The sequence below is a fragment of the Marmota flaviventris genome, chromosome 4, assembly GCF_047511675.1.
Source record: "Marmota flaviventris isolate mMarFla1 chromosome 4, mMarFla1.hap1, whole genome shotgun sequence".
NCBI lineage: Eukaryota > Metazoa > Chordata > Mammalia > Rodentia > Sciuridae > Marmota > Marmota flaviventris.
The window spans coordinates 24828735-24852202 of NC_092501.1; the positions used below are offsets into that span (position 1 = coordinate 24828735).

Genomic DNA, 23468 nt, shown 5'->3' on the forward strand with positions numbered 1-23468 from the left:
GTACAATTTGGCACAATCACAGGACAGGTTGCTATTTTATCTATAGACACAAAAATGGATAGATATCAAAAACAAAATAGTGAATGAAATAAAGCAAGTGAAAGTTCATGTAAACTGATAAAAATAATCAATTAAATGTTTTTCATCCTGATTTCCAAATATTTATTTTAAAACATAAGCACAGGGCTGGGTTGTAGTGGGGCACACCTTTAATCCCAGCAACTCAGGAGGCTGAGGCAGGAGGATCACAAGTCCGAGGTCAGCCTCAACAACTCAGTGAGGCCCTCACTTAGTGGGACCATGTCTCAAAAGATAAAGGCTGGGACTGTAGCTTAGTGGCAGAGCACTTGCCTAGCATGTGTGAGGCACTGGGTTCAACCCTTGGCACTACATAAAAATAAATAAAATACAACAGTTAGAAAGGGCTAGATAAGTGGCTCCAGTGGTAGAGTGCCCTGGGTTCAATCTTTAGTACCAAAATAAATAAATAAAATGTAAGCATGAGAAAAATATCATATAATGTTCATACCATGTTTCTCAGGGTCCCTGAGATTAAAATAAGTTACAATACAACACAGCTGCCTGGAGGAGAGAGAAGTCCTGGGATTTGTCTATTTGTTATTATATCTCTGCATTTCCCACCTCTTCAATAAATCTATTCATGTTCTGGCTTGGCCTGCTTTGCCACAGCCAGGCACTGCCACTCTGGTTTATACCACAGTCTCCCAGGATAGGAGGGTAGACCAATGACAACAGTAACGATGACAGGCAACAGGCACTCTCAGGACCACAGTGAGTCTTCCCACAGAGTTCACTAACTTATCCCTGGCAGTATCTATTAGTTTAAGACAACCACCTTCAGTTTTAATAAACTCTTTGACTTCAATACTAATTATGGGTCCAATTAAAATATGACATCACAACTCAGGTGAAGATGTAAAGACTAAAACCACTAACATGATGAAGTCTCTTTAATTTCACAACAAAGACTGGAGTGGACAGAATCAAAATCTAAAAAATTAAGGAAACCAAGAAGTAAGCAAATAGAAGTGTGGTTCATTCATCAAATCTCATTATTTTAAAACCACAGGCCTGACTCTTAAAATTCCAAAAGTATGGTCAGCATCTGGAACTCAATGTCCCAGGACTGTTTCCATTATGTCATGCACAAGGCCTCTCAGAAGTATTAGCTTTCTATGCTGATCCCTTCAAGATGCTGACCAGACCTTCCTCTTTGGAAGTTGCTTTAGAGTTCCTTCTGTAATAGCCCCAGGTGCATATGGCAACCTGGACGGCTCCCCCAGGGAGATTGAGGCACATGCTAAACATGCATTCTTTTTAAAAATTTTTTAGTTATAGTTGGACACGATGCCTTTATTTTATTTATTTTTATGTGGTGCTCATGTGCCAGGCGAGTGCTCTACCACTCTACTGCTGAGCCATGACCTCGGTCCCACTAAACATGCATTCTATCACTGAGCTACATCCCCAGCCCTTTTAATTTTTTGAGACAGTCTCACTAAGCTTCTGAGGCTGGCCTCAACCTTGCATTCTTCCTGCCTCAGCCTCCCTTCACAGCCTTTCTCATCAATGAGGCAAAATAATACAGAATCAAGATGAAAACTTAGGATTCCTGATTCCAAAGTTCAAATCTCTTTCAGTAATAGGACTGTGCCACTAGGATCCCCCTCACCTTGGCCGAACACTCAGCTCCAGGATAGTTCGAACAAATCTGGGATGACTGATTGGGAGAAACCTAGAGAAACAAACAAATCAAATCACTTCTCTTATTCTCTGGAACATGGTGATCTGGAAATCAGGACTTCTATCTACTCCACTACAAACCACACCTAAGCCACCACCCTCCTGTACCACCATGGATGGAAATGTGTCAGTCTGAGAGGAATGTGTCCACTCTCATCCCTTGCAGTAAATGATAAGGAGCTGGTTTGTCTCATCTTTTAGGACTGAAAAGAACATTCCTAACTCCTTTGTTCTAGAAACAAGGAAACTGAGGCCTAAAAAGGATATATGACTTACTGAAGATCCACTTAGTTCCTGAAATTCACAAGCAGACTTTGAACTCTTTTTTGACTTTTCTTGTTATAGCATGGATTTCCATTAGAAAAACATATAACAGATTTAAAGTGAGTGTAATTAAGGTGTGAAGTGGAGGATGGATTATGAAAACTGCTGATGTATACTGAGCAAGAGCCATTAGCCATGCAGCCTACTAGGCACACACCATACATGTTCTCTCAGTCTTCCCCACAGCCCTACAAGGTAATCACTACAATTACTCTCACTTTACAAATCAAGGAAATAAAATTCAGAGAATTAAGTAATTACTAGCACCTGGGTATGGTCAATCTGGAATTCAAACCCAGAGTCTGACTTAAAACCCACACTCTTCACCACCACTCCCTATTTTTGTAAGATATCGTGCTAAAGCGTTCTTTAGAGAATCTGATTTATATGCAACTTTTTGAAATCTGCCTATATTCCCCTCATATTATGACAACTTCCCCTCAAAGCCAGCCCATCCCTCAAAGCCTCCATACTTAAAAGTCTTCACATCTCGTCCACCAATCACTCGGGCTGTGATTGTCTTCCCAACTTTCAGCTTGGTAGTAGGAGAGGTGCCCACTGGAACATCATCCAAGATATGGGACGCATGGATACAGCCAACAATGCCATCTTCCAGAGTCACAACCACATGAGTGGGCTTAACAGACTTGACAGTCCCAGTGAGAATGTCCCCAATAACAAAGGTGTGCTTCTTTTTAGTCCCTACAGTCAGAGCTGGATCCCCCTCCTCATCCTCATCAACTGTCTCAGAATCCTTCCGGGTCTCTCCCATGGTCCTTTTGGCCGCTGGCCCCTCAACAGCCAGAAGAAGACCCGTCACTCCTGGTTCTGTGGTCTTGAGGGTTAGGCAGACACCCTGTCCCACCTGCAATTTCTCTGAGTCAAAGCGGAAGGTGTCATTGAGGTGAGAGGTCAGGGAGAAAGCTACCAGGTGGCCAGTCTCCACTAAGGAGGCCACAGCAAAGGACTCCTCCAGGTGTTGCACGATGGCCTGGTGTTTGCTGCCTTTCTTCAGCTGGAAGAGAGAAGAAAGCAATCATCCCTGCTCTCCTTACCCAGCAGCATCACTTGTTCTTGGCCTCACCAGGCAGGGTGAGACTGGAGAAACCTTCTGGTGTCCAGAGGACTAAGCTGTAACCAACTAATTTTCCCTCCCCAGAACCAGCTTTCCCAATCTGAACACAACTCATAGAACCTATCAGAGTCACCTGGACTTAATTTCTGTTTTGAATTCAGATTTCTTGGCCCTATCCTAGAACTAGTTAGTTCTGAAATTTTAGAAGTTATTTAGACAATTCTGATGCATAGCCAGGTGATCTCTTGGTGGCTCTTTGGCCTTAAGACATGGTGGGTCCTAACTCTCAATCCTGTGACTCTCCTACCAATATGTTCACTACTTCCACCATTCAGCCAGTATCATTACGAAGAGATCATCATGCACAAGGCACCCAACCTGACTTTTCTCAAAATCCCAGTTGTGACTCAGGAGGCTGAAGCAGGAGGATCTCAAGTTTGAGATCAGCATCAGCAACTTGGTAAGACTCTAAGCAACTCAGCAAGACCCTGTCTCAAAATTAAAAAAATAAAAAGGGCTGGGGACTTAGCTCAATTGTTAAATGCCCCTGGGTTCAATCCCCAGTACCATAGTATTGCTTTCTGTTCTCCCTTTGTCTCTCCTAAAGTTTTAAAACTATAAGTAACTCAAGGTCAAGGATTATATTTAGGTAATTTTAATCCATACTTCATGCAATTAGGTGCTTAATAAGTACTTAGGATGAAGACCAAATAAATATGGGTTGCACATTCCTAATCAGAAAATCTTTTTTTTTTTTTTTAAGAAGAAACTGACTCTTTTTTTTTTAAGAGAGAGAGAGAGAGAGAATTTTAATATTTATTTTTTAGTTATCGGCGGACACAACATCTTTGTTTTGTATGTGGTGCTGAGGATCGAACCCGGGCCGCACGCATGCCAGGCGAGCGCACTACTGCTTGAGCCACATCCCCAGCGCCCCTAATCAGAAAATCTAAAACCCAAAATGCTCTAAAATCCAAAACCTTTTGAATCGTATCAGTACTCAACTACTGAAAATATTCCAATCTGAAAAACTGAACTCTGAACTGGTTCCAAGACTTTTGAATAAAAAAATACTCAACCTGCTCATCTGTCACCAGAAGAAAATGCTACTAATTTTCAGATTTTCCTCAAATACTTTTTTTTACCTCACACAAAAGCATAGCATAAGAGGCACACCAGGAGTGAGGATGTGCAGCCTGGAGGTTAGAACCAACCAGACCTGTTTTGTTTGGTTCATACAATGTTTTGTAAAAATCAAATTAGTTTCCAACATTTTCTACATTCATTCAAACAAAAATCCAAATTCTGTCATCTCTTAAAAATCAAGGCATTAGGGCTGGGGTTGTGGCTCAGCAGTAAAGTGCTTGACTAGCACATGCAAGGCCCTGGGTTCGATCCTCAGCACCATATAAAAATAAATAAATAAAATAAAGGTATTGTGTCCAACTACAACTAAAAATAAATATTAAAAAAAAATAAAAATCAAGGCATTAGATACAGATATTCCCACCTGGAAATAGGATGGAACAAAATACTCTACGCCCCTTTGGTATGGGTAGGTACATATTCTCATCTGTCAGGGTCTTAGCCCTACACTCCCTGATTCACACGACCTACTCACTCATCTACATTATCCACGTGGCCCTAAAGATAGGGTGACCATGTAATTTATTACCTGAACTTCAGTGAAAGTTAGTCCTCTTAACCTCACCAAGATAAGAGGTCAAAATCAGACATGTTGGGCTGGGGTTGTGGCTCAGTGGTAGAGCACTTGCCTATCATGCGTGAGGCACTGGGTTCAATCCCCAATACTACACAAAAACAAACAAATAAAATAAAGGTATTGTGCCCAACTACAACTAAAAGAAACATTAAAAAAAAAAAACACAAAAAAACGGGGGTTGGGGTTGTGGCTCAGCAGTAGAACGTTCACCTAGCACCACGTGCAAGGCCCTAGGTTTGATCCTCAGCACCACATAAAAATAAATAAATAAAATAAAGGTATTTGTGTCCAACTACAACTGAAAAATAAATATTAAAAAAAAAATCAGAGGCTAGAGTTGTGGCAGAGTACTTGCCTAGCATGTGTGAGGCCCTGGGTAAGAGTCTCAGCACAACATTTAAATAAATGAATAAAATAAAGATCCATGTTTTAAAAAAAAAAAAAAAAATTCAGACATGTCCTAGACAGATTGAGGCACCCAGTCACCATACCTCCAGATGCCTGTATTATAACCCCTTGAGCTACAAGTCTGTGAGGCTTCCACAGAAACAAATCAAGGTCGGATCTGGTGGTGCACGCCTGTAATCCCAGCAGCTTGAGAGGCTAAGGCAGGAGGACTGCGAGTTCAAAGCTGCCTCAGCAACTTAAGAAAACCCTAAGCAACTCAGTGAGACCCTGTCTCTAAAAATATATAAAAATGGGATGGGGAAAAAGTTCAGTGGTAAATGCCCCTGGATTCAATCCCGGTACCCCTCCGCCCTGCAAAAAAGAAAGAAAGAAACGAAGTCAGGTATAGCTTACCTTTTTAGATTTCCTATTCACCAACTCCTGACAAAGGGAAACATGCACCTCCAACTTCAACATATCAACATTGAGGATTACAACCTTTTTTTTCTGGCCAGATTCTACTTCCTGACCTGCAGTATAGAATAAAACAAGGATGATCATTCCCTTAAAACAGGGTGTGTAGAGGACAGCACCTCTCCTGGGACCCTTCTACCCAAAATAGCAAAGAAGACATATCTCCTGGGTTTATTATGGACAACAATTAAGTAAACCAAGGTGTTCGACCTGCATAGATAAAGTTCAGGTGGACCTTAATTTCTGCAACTGATACATATAAATCTAGATTTATTCAATTATAAGAAAAGATTCATACCTAACCCTTCTTTAGCATGCTGTTACCTTAATTTGCATTCACACAACTAGGCATGCCAAAAGCTTCAGATGGAACAACTCCACTTACCATTATCTATTTGGAAATGGTATAGCCAGCAGAGGAACAACTAGCACAGGGTCGTATCAACAAACCATAATGAGCAAACAATGCATTCACCTGCCCGATGATACCTGCTGGCTCTCAAGACCAGGTCAGGCACTGGACCCCCGCTGAACACAACAGAGCCATCTTCCAACACTTCCTGCACCACTAAGTCAAGGACCATTCCTGGGGTCATCTCAGCCAGCGTCTGGATCAACACAGAGTCTGCCAAATGCCCAAAAGGAAGCAGGGATTAGTTAGATGAAATAACACTCGCTGTTTTTTTTTTCCTCTAAAAGTGTGCTGTCACCAACCAAGGAGGGCAGTGGAAACTTGCACCACTAACAAGGTGGTTTTACAAAAATGTCCAGAATCTAGGAAAGTTCTTGTGACAGACAGACCTGGGCTACTTGCTAATCCTACCCGGCCATAATTTGTGAAATCAGCCAACAAATACCAGGAACACAGGATTTCCTTTGGCTTCTAAATTTTCAATCTATCCTTTCAGGCCTAATGCAATTAATTTTACATAATGGCTCAAAGTCTAAGAGGGACCTTTTATCATCCACTATATATTTGCTGAATAAAGGAATGAAAAATAAAGGTGAGTAAACTCATAACAAACGCAAACCCAAGGCCATAAAAATAAGGGAAATTTTTATTCCGATTGGCAGAGAGGGCAAAGGGCACTTCTGAGATTTTCATAATGACCTTTATCTTAATCTGGGTGGCAACAGAGGTGTTCATTTCAAATATATTTACTAGGCTATGCATTTAATGATTTGTGTACTTTAATGCAGGTCATACTTGCATTTAAAAAAAAAAAGTCTGCCAAGCCAGGTACAGTGGTGGCAGCCGTAGTCCCAGGTACTGGGAAGGGAGCCTGAGGTAGGAGGATTGCTTGAGCCCAGGAGTTCAGGGCAGCGTGGGTAAAAGAGTAAGACTGCTCTCCCTCAAAAAAGTTTTACCTTTTTTTTTTTTTTTTGAATTATGGAAAACCTAATAACTTATCCTAACAATGGGTATATTTTCAACACGCCCCCCCCCCGCCCCCAGCCCTCATCCTCTGCTTCCTGCCCTACCAAACAGGCCCAGAGGCCCCTACCTTGGTTGCTCATGAGGCTGCGCACACCCTGCAGCTCCTCCAGGCACTGGCTCAGGAGGAGGAGGCTGGTGCTGGCTGGTTCCCCCAGAGTGCAGTCTGACAGCCGTAGCGACAGCAGCATCCGCTGCTTCTCCTCATCCACGTTGGTCACTTTTGCAACCACTGTCTGCCCCTCAACAAAGTGGTCACTTGGGTTGGTTACAAACTTATCACTCATGATCTGAAGGAAAAAGTAGGCAGAAAATGGGGAAAATAAAGGAAGTCTCTATTAAGACAACCCATTTTATATGTCTAAAAATGGGGTGGGGGAGTAAGGAGAAAGGGGACCTGGGAAGCTCCACCCAGCCCTCTCTCAGCACAGCTCTACTGTCCATGCATAAAATCATAGGAAGAGAACCAGGCTGCCCAACCCAGCCTTCAGAGAGGACACCCAGCAGCAGAGAAGGCACATTACTAGCAAACCAGAGACCAAGGCTGTTTGTGTGTCTCCAACTCCCATTGGTGACCCTCTTGCCCTCTCTAGGCATGTTTCCGGGGTCCTCCCCCATGTTCCCATTTAAAAAAAAACTTTCTAGCAGGGAACGCAATTAGACTTTCCTTGATAAAATATTAGAAGCGAGACCAATGAAGAGAAAAAAATATTTATCAACAACCTATGGCAGGAATTAGCTCTGTGCCATTTGCTCAGTGTCATCTTACACTGAATCTAGTCTGAATGCCCTTCCCTCTCTAGGTCCCAGTTTATTCAGCAGGCACAATGGAGGTCCAAGAACAGGATTGCTATGTATACTTTCCTGACTGAAAAGTTTAAAATTCAATAATAGGAGGGAATAATAATTTCAAGGATATTCTGGTGTCTTAACTTCTCAAAACCCCAGAAGGCTATAAAACTGGTACTGGGGGTTGTCCAGGAAAATCCATTTCCAACTCTGAAAATGCTGAGTGTAAACATAGTTTCATCCTCTTCATATTGGAGACTAAATGGATCCACGGCCCACTCACCCAATGCTGCCATGTACGGAACAATAGGTGTCCTTTCTCCAGGACCACATGGCAGGTAAAAGGTGTAGCCAGGCTCTTGGCTCCACTCACCCCACCACACACCTCAAGTGATGCCTCTTGACTTCTTCAAAGAGTTAAGTATCCTGATCCTTCCCATCCCCTCATGTTCCATGAACTTGGTGTCCCATTCGTGGAACTAAACTTACAGCTTTGGGTGCCAGTCCACTAAGACCGGAGGGGAACTGGACAAACACACCATAGTCCTTGATGCTCTTCACAAAACCAATAAGCAGCATTCCTGTATGGATTTCTGAGAAGCTGTTGGGATCCTGACCACCTTCTACTGAGGAAACCAAGGATGGCTTCCTGCAAAGGAGCTAGTGGTAGGTACTCTGTCAAGGAATGATCTCATAAGAGCAGAAGAAATGTCCAACTCTCCCATTTTTCTTTTTCACTTACATCCTCTGCTACTTCAATGAGTCTGTGTGTGTGCAGACCAGCAGCAAAATCACCCAGAGGTTAGAAGAAGCCAAGTTCTTAAACACCACCCACCTAATGAATCAGTGACTCTGGCGGGGTAGGGCCTGGCCATCTGTTTCAGCAAGCCCTTCAGGGACTTCTGATGCACACTTAACATTTGAAAATCAATTTTAGTCCTTTACTGATTAGCTCATTTCCAGATTACTGGAGGGGACCAAAAATGGGACGGCTCATCCCCAAGGTCTGGCAGTTGGGTCAGCCATTGCACGATTCTCTGCTGACCCATCTTCACAACAAACCCTACTAAACCTCCTCTGCCACTCTAAGATGATCTTATTTTATATTCAGTGAGAAGACAATATCTTCCTTCAGTGCACCCACATAAACACTGAAATGATTATTTATGAGCCCCATGTGCCCAAGGAGAGTGGTAGGGAGAAAAGGGGAAGGACAGCAGCACCTTATTAACTGTTCCACCCCAAGGGGCAAACACTGAATGTTCCAAGAAGACTACACGTGACACTGGGGCTGCTCCACTGGGTCTGTGTGTGCGTTAACTCCTCCTCATCCCCTGGACTCCTACTCTCCCAGGCAAACTTTCTGCCTACTCCACCCTTATCACCACCATCTGTGAGTAGCCCTTTCTCACGCCTGCTTTTACTTTTCAGGCACAGGCTTCATCACTAGTTTGGCCCTGTGCAGCAATATCTGAGATAAAACGGTTGATTCTTTTCCCCCCTGAGGTTTTCAACTAAGTAGAGCTTGGTCCAGAATTTCCCACCCAAAGGCCCAGGACCCCCCACACACACCTTCTACCCCACAGAACCAGTCAAGGATACAACATGTTTCTCGCTCTGGCTCAGACACAGGACTCGGTGAAGGGTGTCGCCCGCCTGGAGCCAGCGATACAATAGCGGACCGTTGGCAACATGGTCTGACAAATGAGGTGTAGGAAGGAAAGCAGGGATGTTGTGGGGCAGGACAGCCACCTGAAGCCCATCTTTGGTCTTCTCTAAAACTTTCACATCCACCACCTGCTCAGGGAATAGAAAGACAAAATCTAGCACTTGTCTTGAGCAGACAGAAACCTAGTCAGGATCAGGCAGAAGTCAGAGGCACAAAATTCCAGAGCCAGGAATCTCTGAGAGGCCAGAAGCAGGGAGGAAGCTTTCCTCCAGACCTCACCCCACCACCAACTCAGGACTCATCTGTGGGGTCCTATTACTTCTTGCTGATCCCTCCAATAGGTTCCAGAGGAAAGAGGCTGGCCCTAGTGACCAGAGAAGATAATCCTTCACAAACCAGTGGCACTCTGCTGAGAAGCCACCTGTAACAAAACTTTCCTTTCAAAAGAGCTCTCATTTACTCTGGCACACAGGAAAAGAACATAAATGAAGTCCTCTCTCAAAAACTCCTCTGGTCCCAGACTCTCATGAGCTACCTTGATTTCTCTCCAACATGGACTATATATAGTATCTCATGTGTTAGTGGCTCCCCACTCTGTCAGTGAACAACAGAATAACTTGTCTGAAGAAGTCCAAATACCTGCCCAACATTAACGACTCTTCCTGTCTTCTGACCATGTCCCACACTCTCTTTCTTGTTCTCGGGCTCTGGATCACTCAGCAGTTTGAAGGACAAAAGCATCCTCTCCTTGGATGGCTCACAGTTCAGCACTGTAACCTTTACCACCTGGTGAGAAAGCACACATGATTACCTGCTCAGGCAGCAGGCCTCAAGGCCCAGGAGCATGGTGCCCTCTACCAGTGCTGCAGAAGCCTCGGGAGACCCATCAAGACCTTGAATCACATAAGAATGTAGTGAAAAGAAGAAATGTACAGAGGTGACACAGAATCCTCACAACCCGGCCTTCTGAATAAAAGGAAGACAGAAATAACTTTTTTGGGTACAACCTTAAGTTTTAAAAAATTATTTTTTCTAATCAGACCTAAACTTACTAGTTTCACAGCAATGCCCCTGGGGAGACAGAGGGCTTCAGAAGAATTTCTGATGTTAAGGACACTGGTTCATTATAGGTAATGACTGATTTCTTCCAGGTTGTGGGTCTGGGTCCATCAATTAGCCAGTAAGGGCATCTATGTTCTCTGCCCCTTCTCCTCCATTTAGCTGGCTCAGGACCACTACATTATTGTGCAGGAGCTGTTTGTACTCTACTCCGTATTTTTGTAAAAGGTAGTCTTCCTGCTTACTAGTCCCTCAAATTTTTGTTCACAAGGTCATAAGGGTAGTAAATCCTATCCAAGGGAAATGTACCTGGCCAATGTAAAAGACCCTCTCTGGGTCAGGGATATACTGGGCACTAAGCTCATGCTTGGGAACCAGTCCCTGTACATCATTGTAGAACTTCACAATGCAGCCATAGTCCTTGACCCTGATGATGACGCCATGTGTCTGTAGTCCAGGCTTGGCATCGCCATAGCAGGTAATGGCAGGCAGTTTGGACGTGACCAGAGTTTTCTTCAGGGTCATTACCAGCTTCTTGGCTTCAGGGTCACAAAGCAAAACCTAGGGGAAAGATGGTGGTCATCAAGTTACCTGTTATCAAGAAAGCTGCTGAACTGGTACCTGTAACCCCCCTGAACCCAAAGGCCATGGGCAATTCCCCAAGAACCTGTTACCTCATCTCCTCTAATAATCTCAGTTGCAAATCTTCTCTGCTTCCTGCAGAATGACCGTTAAGGCATATAAATCTCTATATCAAATGTATTTCCTTCCATAAGATATGAAAAACTACCCATCCTGGCCATGCAGCAATGCTCATTATTTTACAGCACCTCCAGAATCTTGTATTCTAGTAACTTCTACCTCACCTCAGCTCCTGCCTAGTAGGTATGCAGCTAGTCTAATGAAATGAATGACAAGACCAATTTACCATGTTAGCATTGTTGTTTATTCCCTCTACACTAGGACAGACTGATGCAATCATCTTTCACCCCTCAGAAGATAATCTCATTAAGGGCAGAGAAACTCCTCTATTTTTATTTCTTGATTTTACTATATAAAATTTTGTACCAATGCACAGTCATTACCTTTATTGAGTCAATAATAACAAAATAAAGAAGAAAATATAAGGTTGGGAGTATAGCTCAGTGGTAGGCACATGCTCGGCAAGCACAGAATCCTGGGCTCGAAAATCCTCAGAAACTTTCACACCGAGAACCTGAATACACCAGGTCCTAAGTTAGGTGCTCTGTTTATTATCATGTTTAATCTTCACAACTCTATGAAATTTTTCTTGGAATTCAAGATCTTGTAAAAAAACCACTCATGTTTCTGTGGCTTTGTCTAGGTTATTTCTATGCTGGAACACATCTCTTGCTCTTCCACAATCTTCCAAATCCTAACCATTCTTTCCAGTTCCAAGTCCCACCTCTACCAGAAATCCAGAAGGCATTAAGGTCACATAAGAAGGCTGGGGTTGTGGCTCAGTGGTAAAGCACTTGCCTAGCATGTGGTTCGATTCAGCCCCACATATAAATAAATAAATTAAATAAAGGTCCATTGACAACTAAAAAAATATATTAAAAAAAAAAAATCACAGAGTTAAACCTGAAAACTGGTTCTGCTGTTTAATTAACTGTGTGATATGGGGCAAGATACTCAGCTATCCTTAGCTTTAATTTCTCAGTCTGCAAAATGAGGACAATGTTTACTTTATAGAGTGACAAAATGAAAATAATCCATGTCAGGTACCTGTTACAGAACACATGCTACTTGGTAGTTGTTATACATAATATCAATGATTCTGTTGTTCCAGCTCATCCTCCCCTCTCCATTTTAAGACATGACAACAGTATATAGATTGCAATCAAACGTGGCAGAAAGTGACACATTGGCTTCTCTCTTCCTATATGGATAATATAACTCCCAATCATACTACCCAATTCCTAACAGCAGGAAATCACTTTTCCCTGTACATAATGCAGATGTTCTACCTCGCTTTACGGGAAAAGGCAGAAACTTCAACTCCATCTAGTCAAAACCCCAATAGACCCTTCAAGAGGTTCCCCGGGCTGGGTGCGGTGGTGCACACTTGTAATCCCAGAGGCTCAGGAGGTTGAGACAGAGGATCGAGATTTCAAAGTCAGCCTCAGCAAAAGCAAGGCGCTAAGCAACTCAGTGAGATCCTGTCTCTAAATAAAATACAAAGGAGGGCTGGGGATATGACTCTGTGGTTGAGTGCAATTGATTGAATTCAATCCCAGGTACCAAAAACAAAAAAAAGGCTCACCCGGCACTTGACCTCATCCCCAATGTGGTACTTCTTCTCCGGATTCTTCATCAGAATGTCAGCCAGGTGCATGGCAGGTACTAAGCCCCTCATTTGCTCACCCACCTTCACCAAGATCCCAAATGGCTTTATGGTCAATACTTTTCCCTAAGGAATCCAAAGAAAAAAATGCTACGATGTCTCTCAAGAATGGTTTCCCTTCATCTTTTAAAACAGAGATATCACACCTCTTTTGAAGCCTACCTTCCTGGGCTAACTATGCATGTTATTCCAGATCTCACATGGGTAAGCACATAACCACACAGATAAAGATTTAATGAGGTTTATTTATGGAAGCATTCACATCTTTTGGTTGAGCATGTACTTTTTGTCTGCCTGAAAATACATTCCCTAAATGAGGGGACCAAGTCTCCTAAGGAACAAACTCTACCAAAAACGGGAGCTGTTTAGAGATACACTGAAGGCCAGGCAACTTGAACTGGCTTCTAATATTCGAGAGAGCTCAATTATCACAGAACTAACTTTCAATGTGTTCTAATAACCACCACCAAATCCCAAGTCCCAGGACTATCACCTACCGCCTCTCTGCTGCTCATTAAGACCTTACCTTGAAATTAATTACAAGTTACCCAAGGGAAGAGAAAGAAATTCCAGTTAGCAGGCAGAAGCAAGGAACATGATTTCACATGTGTTAACAGGAAGACTAATGAACTTACAATTAACCTGTGAACTACAGAATGTCTGAAGGTGGGTATCTATATATAAGCTTGCGGTCTTACCTTCACCACTGACCCAGTTTTGATGTCATGATATCCAAGATATTGAGCTTCGATAATAGATCTAGGACAAAAGGAAAATACATGATTAAATAAGCTTGGGTTAAAGTTGCCTAAAAGTCAGCATGACTACAATCTTGCTGACAAGAAAAGAATCCCACTTCCAGCAAGGCCAGGAGATACTGAGAGCACATGCACACAGGAGCACTCCTCTACACCCCCACACGGGATAATGGCAGACTTACGTCCGTAGAGAAAGCAATGCCAGTTCATCCATTTGGCTGTAGTCAATAATTCTACATTTGTGAGTGTTCCCTGGCTTGAAGGCCTCAGGACTGAAGACTTTCTTAGAATCAGAGAGATGGCTGAGCTGCAAAGTACCAAGTGACTGAGTACTTGATGACTCAATACATTTATCACTTATCACAAAAAGAGTAGTTTGACTGTTAAAATACTTTTTCTCACTCTTTACCATCATAGAATCTTAACAACATGGGGCTAGGGTTGTGGCTCAGTTGCAGAGTGCCTGCCTAGCAATGCAAGGCCCTGGGTTTGATCCTCAGCACCACATAAAAATAAAGGTATTGCATCCAACTACAACCAAAAAAGAATAAAAGAATCCAAATCTCCATAACATTAGAGAATAATCTAGATCACAAGTTGGTAAACTGCACTCATAAGCCAAGACCCATTTTTATGGAATAAAATGTTTTATTGAGGGTCGGGGCTGTGGTTCAGTGGTAGAGCACTTGCCTAGCATGCATGAGGCACTGGGTTCGATCCCTGGCACCACATAAAAATAAATAAAATAAATAAAGGTATTGGGTCCATCTATAATTAAAAAAATATTTTTAAAAAAAGGGGTTGGGGTTGTGGCTCAGCGGTAGAGCACTTGTCTCACATGTGTGAGGCCCTGGGTTCAATCCGCAGCACCACATAAATAAAAAACAAAAATTAAAATTTAAAAAAATAGTTTATTTGAAGCTGGGCGTGGTGGCACATGCTTGTAATCCCAGCAACTTGGGAGGCTGAGGCAGAAAGGAGAACTGCAAGTTTGAGGTCAGCCTCAGCAACTGACCAAAACCCATTTCAAAATAAAAAAAGGGTTAGGAATGAAGATTAGTGATATAGTTCAATCCCCAGTATCAAAAAAAAAAAAAAAAAAAAACTTTTACTGAAACAGTCATATTCATCCATTTACATGTTGTCTGTGGTTGCTTTCGTGCTGTAACAGAGATGAATAGCTAGGACACAGACATACAGTCCACAAACAAAATATTCACTATCGGGCCCTTTAAGAAAAACTTTGCTCATCATTATCCAAAGTATATGTATGAAGACATGAATTGGTGTGAACATACTTATAAAATAAACAGAGCTATAAAAATTGTGTTCTATATGTGTAATAAGAATTGTGATGCATTCCACTGTCATGTATTTGAAAAGCAAGTAAAAAAAAAAAACTTTGCTGAGCCCTGGTGTAGATCCTAACTCTTCTTTTTTTTTTAAATATTTATTTTTTAGTCTTTGGTGGACACATATCTTTATGTTACATTTATGTGGTTTTGAGGATCGAACCCAGTGTCTCATGCATGCTAGGCGAACACTCTTCCACTGAGCCACAACCCCAACCCCTTACTCATTCTTGTACATACTATTGACCAGGAAACAAATAGGGCAAGTTGGTTCTAAAGCACTCTGATACAATAAAGACATTGTACTAATCCCTGCGAATAGTCTTTCACACTTAGGGATATATAAAAATGAGAAACTCATATCAAGAAATAAAGCGCTGAGCACAGTGGTGCACGCCTGTAATCCCAGCAGCTCAGGAGGTTGATGCAGCAGTGGATCTCAAATTCAAAGCCAGCCTCAGCTATTTAGTGAGGCCCTAATAAGCAACTGAGCAAGACCCCATCTCAAAATAAAATAGAAAAAAGTGCTGAGGATGCAGCTCAGTGGTTAAGCACCTCTGGGTTCAATCCCCAGTACCAAAACAAATAAATAAACAAAAAAGAAATGAAGAACGCATGCCAGGCACAGTGGCACATGCTGTATCCCAGTGGCTTGGGAGCTGAGGCAGGAGGATCTCAAATTCAAAGCCGGCCTCAGCAACTTAGCAAGGCCCTAAACAACTTGGTGAGATCCTGTCTCAAAAAATAAAATGGGCTAGGGATCTGGCTCGGTGGTATAGCGCCCCATATTCAATTCCTGATAACAAAAAAAAAGAGAGAGAAAGAAATGAAGAAAGCAGAAAAGAACCCAAGTATCTCTAAAGTTCTTCCAGTGACGAGATCCCTGACCAAACAAAGGCTTCTTACCCGGGCATAGGCCAGAGCCCCATCCTTTAGCCTGAAGGTGGCCCCAGCCTTGTTGAAAAACCCCTGGACAGGAACATCATCCAGCACAGCTCCTAGGTGCTGGCAAGAGAGCCGGGTGAGTGGGCGTCCAGGTTGCAGGAAGACAGGGCGCAGGCTCAGGCGCACAACTCTGGTCCTAGGATGAATACAAAGGATGCAGGCCCTTACCTAGACAAAAGAAAGGGCAAAATGAGCAGCAGGAGGAATAGAGCAGACTCCCCATGTGCTGATCACACATGAAAGTACTAACATATTTAGTAAAGTTAGCTTGGACAATCAAGTACAATAAGGAAAAGTTAAATAAAAGTCCTGTAAAAACTACATCTGGGGGTGGGGCTGTAGCTCAGTGGTACAGTGCTTGCCTAGCATGTGTGAGGCACTGGGTTTGATTCTCAGCACCATATACAAATAAACAAAGTTCTATCAACAACTAAAAAAAAAAAAAAAAAATTAAAAAAAAAAGAGGGCTGGAATTGTGACTCAGTGGTAGAGCGTTTGCCTGGCACGTGTGAGGGCCTGGGTTCAATCCTCAGCACCACATATAAATAAATAAAAGATCTATTGACAACTAAAAAATATATTAAAAAAAAAAAGAAACTATAAAAAAACAAAAATCCCATAAAAACTACATCTGATTAAATCAATGCTTACTAAATCAACTAGGGGTCCAAGAAGCTAATGCACATACAACAGAAAATACATAATGGTGTCCCTACAGCAGAAACTCAGCATAGGTAACTCAGCATAAGTTTTTGCTCTAGTAACACCAAGAAGCCTGATCTAGCTAAGCATGGCAACACAGGCCTGTAATTCCAACTACTTGGAGGAAGATTATAAATTCAAGGCCAGCCTGGGCAATTTACCCAAGACCCTTGTCTCAAAATACAATGTAAAAACAGCTGGGGAAATTAACGAATGGGCAAATGAATTAAATAGACACCGCTCAAAAGAAGAAATACAAATGGCTAACAAATATATGAAAAAATATTCAACATCATAAGCAATTACAGAAATGCAAGTCAAAACCACACTGAGATTTCATCTCACACCAGTCAGCATGGCAGTCATCAAGAATACAAATAAGAATAAATTCTGGAGAGGATGTGGAGAAAAAGGAACACTTATACACTGTTGGTAGAACTGTAAGTTAGTACAAACACTATGGAAATCAGTATGATAGTTCCTCAAATGACTAGACATGGAACCAACATATGACTCAGCTATATGACTATTTATCCTGAGGAATTAAAGTCATCATACTATAGTAATAGTATGATAATAGTTGGTTCTGATGCATTCTAGTGCATACCCATGCTTACAACAGCACAATTCACAATAGCCAAATTATGAAATTAGCCTAGGTATCCATCAATAGACGAATATATAAAGAAAATCTGGTATATTTACACAATGAAGTTTTATTCAGCCATAAAGAAACTAAATTATGTCATTGGTAGGAAAATGGATGGAATTAGAAACCATTATGTTAAGTGAAATATATCAATTTCAGAAGGTCAAGGGTCATATTTTTTCCTCTCATATGTGTCAGGGAAAGAGGAAAAAGGAAAAGAAAAGTTGGGGGTGGGAAGGGATCTCATGAAAATCAAAGGGAGATCAACAGAGGAAAGGGGCAAGGGGGTAGGAAGTGGGAAGTGCTAGAGAGTGATATTGGCCAAGTTACATTGTTACATTGTGTGTATGTGTGAATATGTAAGAACAAATTCCATCATTAAGTACAGCTATAATGCCCCAATTTGAAAATGTAAAAAAAAAAAAAAAGAGGCTGGGGATATAACTCAGTGGTTTAGTGATCAATGAGATCTGATCCCAAGGCCAAAACATGCAAAATGTCTCAACTCTATACATAAATAGTACTATAAAAGAAATATATTATCACAAACAGGTTTGACAAAATATTAAAAGTATTATCACTAGATGATGGAAAAATCTATTTTCTCTGAAAATTATTTTTCTCTATAGTTTCCATGAGAATGCATTACTGTTAAAAAATGAAAAGAAAGTATTTGAGGATTTAAAAAATTCTGAATAACTTTTAGTGGCATATCCTTCTCAAATATCCATGTTCATTGTAAAAAATTCAAATATTTAGATATATAATAGAGTAATCACCCAGGGTTAATCACAATTCATGCCTGATTGCATAATCCTCCAGTGTTTTAACCAGGTGATTCTTTTTAATTATTTTTCCAAATTAAATTCATACTACTCATAGATCATTTTTGTTGTTTTTTGTGGCACCGGGATCAAACTCAGGGCCTCAAGCATGATAAGCAAGCACTCAACCACTAAGCTACATCTCCAATCCTTATAGAACTTTTTAGAACCATGTTTTTCTACTTAAAAGTATCTTCCTATGATAAATACCCTTCCAAACTACTTTAAATTATAAAAGCAAGCTGAGCACAGTGTCACATTCCTGTAATCCCAGCAGTTCAGGAGGCTGAAGCAGGAGAATTACAAGTTCAGAGCCAGCCTCAGCAACTTAGCAATGCCCTGAGCAACTTAGCAAGACCCTGTCTCAAAATAAAAAACAAAAAGGGTTTGGGGTTGTGGCTCAGTGGTAAGTTCCCCAATTCAATCCCTGGTACCACCTGCTCCTTGTCTAATTTCAACCTAAGCACTACTAGCAGTTTCTTGTGCTTCCTCCAAAACACTTATTATCATTCCCCTCATCTTTTCTCTATACACCTGTACATATGCAGTGCTAGGACCTTCCTTGAGGCTAGCTGGGATACTGTATAGCTGCCTGGGACACAGATGGAATCAGGAAAAGATAGGTGCATCATTTCTTACTGCTTGGTTTGAGAAATACGTCCCAACTTTCTTGGGTTCCAGGTGCATAAAGTCAACAAGGCCCGTGAAGAATGTGAGGAAGTTTAGCCTAAGACCAAACTGAGTCACCTAGAAATAAACAGAACAAGTTATAAAAAACATTTCTCTGAAGAAACCAGGAGTATGAGAGACACTGTTCATAGCAAACACTGGATGCCACATTATCCACAATAACTGTATTTCTCTCCCCATCTAACCTTTTATCAATCTTTCTTCCTATAAAATTAACTGGCAGGGTAACTCCAAGCACCGGCTATTTCTTTATTCAGCAAGCTCATCTCCCTTCTAGCCAATAGCAGGCATCAACCCTCCATCCTCTGGGATTTCTCAGGGAGTGCAAGGAGCTTCACACAAGTATGCTTGGGAACTGCCAGACTCACAACTTGGATAAACTGTGGCTAAACAACTTATCACTTGGAATTATGGAGGGAAATTTCACAGGACAAGCTACAAGAGTTAATGGTAGGGGTTACAGCAGGGCACAGTGGGACCCTGTCTGAAATTAAAAAAAAAAAAAAAAAAAGTGGAGGGAGGGAGGGCTGAAGCTGGGTGGTAGACCACTTGCTTAGCCCTAGGTTATATCCCCAGTACCACTGAATAAACAAATACATGCATGCATAAAATGATAAGGGTTAGGAGGAATGACAGGTTTTTAAAAATTTTTTTTTTCTAATTGTAGATATATACGGCATGTCTTTATTTTATTTGCTTATTTTTTTATATGCGGTGCTAAGGATCAAACTCAGTGCCTCACACATGCTAGGCAAGCACTCTGCCACTGAACCACAGTCACACCCTGAGACAGTTCTTTATTATAAGCCTTTTATTACCATTTGACCTTTTAGATCAGCACTGTTCAACAGAAATATAATGCAAGCCATATATGTAACTTTAGTTTCCTAGTGGTCACTCCCCCCCCAACCCCAGATTAATCCCCAGGTCCCCCATTACCGGGGATTGAACTCAGGGGCTCATACATACTGGGCAAGTACTCTACCACTGAGCTACATCTCCAGCCCCTTTTACTTTATTCTGAGACAAGGGTCTCTCTAAGTCACTCAGGCTGACCTTGAACTTGTGATCCTCCTGCCTTGGCCTCCCATGTAGCTGAGATCCTGAGTACCTGGGATTACAGAACTATACTGCAGCGCTCAGTTCCTGGCAGTCACATTTTAAAAACACAAAGAAGCCGGGTGCGGTGGTGCACACCTATGATCCCAGCAGCTTGAGAGGATAAAGCAGGAGTAATGCGAATTCAAAGCCACCCTCAGCAACTTTTTTTTTTGTGAGGTCCTAAAACACTCAGTGAAACCCTATCTCTAAATAAAATATAAAAAAGGGGGTTGCGGGTGCTGGGTTGTAGCTCAGCAGTAGAGCACCAAAAAAATAAATAAATAAATAAAATAAAGGTATTGTGTCCAACTACAACTTAAATATATATTTTAAAAAGGGGGTGCTGGGGATGTGTCTCAGTGGTTAGTACCCTAGGTTCAATCACCAGTACCAAAAAAAAAAAACACACATAAAATTTATTTTAATAATAGCTTACTTAACCAACTATGTCCAGAATAGCAGTATTTGAACATATTACACTAGACACATTTCAAGTGCTGAATGGCCACATGTGGGGGACAGCCTGACAGCACAGTTTAGATGGTATGCATGTTCTTATTATAACAAAAATTTGGAAAAGAGTAACAATGAACAGCTTACCTTCTGTACCTGGGCTTTGACCACCAGTCCTGGTAGCAAGTTATTAAGGGTCCAATTTTGTTCCTCAGTAGCAATGGCAGTAGAAACTTCTGAATGCCCTATAGACAGACTAACAACTCCTCCATTGCTTTTCACCTCTTCAATTACACAGTTCAAGTACTGACCCACCTTCAGTTTAGCACCTGGAAACACATTCCCAACACCCAAAAGAATGAGAAGGACTTTAACACAGGCCCAAGCAACATCTAAAAAGATCTATGGTCTACATACCCAATTAGCATCTCATATTCCCCATATTCCAAATCACTAAGGGACCAACTACAAAAGGGAATCTGAAATTCAACTACCTCACAAAAATATGAAAATCTCAACAAGCCAGGGGAGTGCTGGTTTAGAGGCCCTGGGGCCCCAAATTCAGTGAAATCATCCAGGCGAAGAAAACTGAAAATGGTCCTACCATTCCCTGGCCCTTTGTACATCTTCCCTTTCCCATCAGCTAGGATTAACCACCAATTTTCCCAAAGCCAAATAGCCTTCAGGGTCACCATTCTGTTATGCTAACTGCAAAATGGCATTTAAATATAATCCCCACATGCATGTACCACCTCACCACCATGCAGTGGCCTCTCTCACCTTTGTTCTTTTGTTGGATGTAGTCTTGAGCTTTTTGCAATGGCAGAAAAGCTCTGGTTCCACCAACACCAATGTCCACTAGGTAGCCATGGTCTTCCAGGCTAGATACAGTGCCCGTCAGCAGCTGGGGGAAAAGAAAGCATGCCCCAAAGTTCCAAGTCAAAGACAACAGGACACATGATAAACATCCACTTCCAAACACGAATGTTTCCACTTTTAATCTTGAACACTATGCAATAACCACAATCCCCACTTTTAAACTTTAAGCCACAATCCCACTAGAGGACAAAAGGCATCAACTTTCTCCCAAGGTCTGAAGGATCTTCCAGTTTCTACCATTGCAGCCATCATCATGTCTTCTCTAAGCACCTTCAAGACATCAAAAAAAATCCTTTAACCTCCTTTACATTTCGTGGGAAGTAGCATGGCTCTGATGTTAGCCACCTGGTCTTTTGATAAGTCACTTAAACCTTTGAGACCATGTTCTCAAATGTAGAAAGGAAAGAATGTCTATCTGCCTCATTGGATGACTGTGAGAAAGTGCTTAAAACAATACCTGTCATGAGAAGGCTCTCAAAACTTGGCAATTTCCTGCAACTTGGCTTATTTTTATTCCCTTTTTAACCAACTACATCCTTCCAAACTTTCCAGGCTTTTCTCAAATGTCGCTTTTAACCAATGTTGCAAAATTACATTCATCTTCTGCCCCTTAATTGCCACAGTAGTTATTTATAAGGTTGTAAGTTATTTTTTTGTACCTATTGAACTTGAAGGATCCAAGCCAGGATTAAATTCTCCTTAATTTCCACAGGGCTAGATATAAAGTGACAGGGTATCCACTAACAGCTGGCAGATTTATGGCCCCATCTACGCTGCCACTTGCTCTCAGCTACCCTCAAGCATTCCACACAAATGCCAAAAGGCCTCTGAAAAAGGCTTAATCTGTGAAGAAGTCCTGGGAAGTCATTATGAGGAACTCCTCACCATCAGCCAGCCCCCCACTAAGGTTCCCTGGAGGCATTTGTGTGCTGGTGAGCCAAACCTGAACTTGCTTGCCCTTTCTTCCTTCCAAGACAATGAAATTAGGCTCAATTCTTCAATGTTCATTAAGCACCCAAAGCGCTCAGGAGACCTTCCCTCCAGGAAAAGATTCATCTCTGTGTGTAGCCATTAAGCTCAAAGTAAAAGGAGGTGGGGGGAGGGAAAAGGCATGCTGCCTGCTCCTCTTCCCTGACCCCGGATACATACCATGCCAGGCTTCAGGGCCTCAGCACTCAGCACTCTGTTGACATTTTTGGGGTTCAGAGATAGCTTGACACTTTTTTTGCCCCTCTCTGTGATTCTCAGACTGCTTACCACACATCTCACCAGCATTCCAGGTGAGAAAAGTTCAGGCAAGCGTAGCAGGTCCTGCATAATACCAATGAGAAAGAACTGATACATCCCTTTCCTCTGAACCAAGAATCCACTGCCTTGGCTCCGTGGATTTTATTTTTATTTTATTTTTTTTACAGAAATAAAAAAGTGAATAAAAAGTAACTGTTCACCACAAAGGAAGATGGTTCTGAGGCCAAGTCATAATCTTGAATTTCAGCATAAGGTCTCAAAATAATAAGCAGTTGTCAAGGACTCCTCAGAAGAGCTATCTACATTTATTATCTCCACTTCATCTACTACTCACTCTTCAGCTCAAAGCAAACTGCTTTCCACCCCTCACTCCATTTTTTTCTCCCAAGAAAAATCACCAATAACCTCCATGTCTCTAAACGTAAGACTTGTCCCAGCCACCTGTCTGCCTCACTACCAATGTGAAATCTATCATCAATGGCTTTACCTTCTCAGAAGTTGGTAAATCTTGGACCCAAGCTGCCATCAATCTCAGAGCCTGGACTACTACAATGTCCTCCAAATTTGTAAGAATCTCCTTATGCCTTTTCAATCTATTTCCTAAGTTGTCCATGTGTCACCCATTCCAGTGAGGACAATTCAAGGACTTTCTGTTGATTATAGAATTTAAAATCAACCCTTAATATGGTCTACAAAACCATGTATAATCTGGCTTCCACTCAGCTCTCTGGCCCCATCTCACGCCACACTTTCCTTTGCTGTCTCTACTCTAGCCATACCAGCCTTTTCTGTTACATAGC

The 23468-nt window shown here is 41.8% G+C and overlaps 1 protein-coding gene across 2 annotated transcripts in view; it reads right to left on the reverse strand.

The window, feature by feature from the left end:
- The window catches only part of Pdcd11 (programmed cell death 11), a 44315-nt gene that overhangs the window by 14905 nt on the left and 5942 nt on the right, over positions 1–23468 (reverse strand). For both annotated transcript variants that reach the window (XM_071610942.1, XM_027929875.2), the window contains exons 5-21: positions 22570–22731; positions 21322–21445; positions 20689–20870; positions 18937–19044; positions 16084–16290; positions 14008–14132; positions 13766–13826; positions 12987–13133; positions 11009–11260; positions 10280–10426; positions 9574–9768; positions 8461–8631; positions 7253–7472; positions 6223–6372; positions 5688–5803; positions 2562–3103; positions 1694–1756 (exon numbers count right to left, since the gene is read on the reverse strand). In XM_071610942.1, coding sequence (XP_071467043.1) covers positions 1694–1756; positions 2562–3103; positions 5688–5803; positions 6223–6372; positions 7253–7472; positions 8461–8631; positions 9574–9768; positions 10280–10426; positions 11009–11260; positions 12987–13133; positions 13766–13826; positions 14008–14132; positions 16084–16290; positions 18937–19044; positions 20689–20870; positions 21322–21445; positions 22570–22731 — 2972 coding nt within the window. The remainder of the gene's footprint in view (positions 1–1693; positions 1757–2561; positions 3104–5687; positions 5804–6222; positions 6373–7252; positions 7473–8460; positions 8632–9573; positions 9769–10279; positions 10427–11008; positions 11261–12986; positions 13134–13765; positions 13827–14007; positions 14133–16083; positions 16291–18936; positions 19045–20688; positions 20871–21321; positions 21446–22569; positions 22732–23468) is intronic.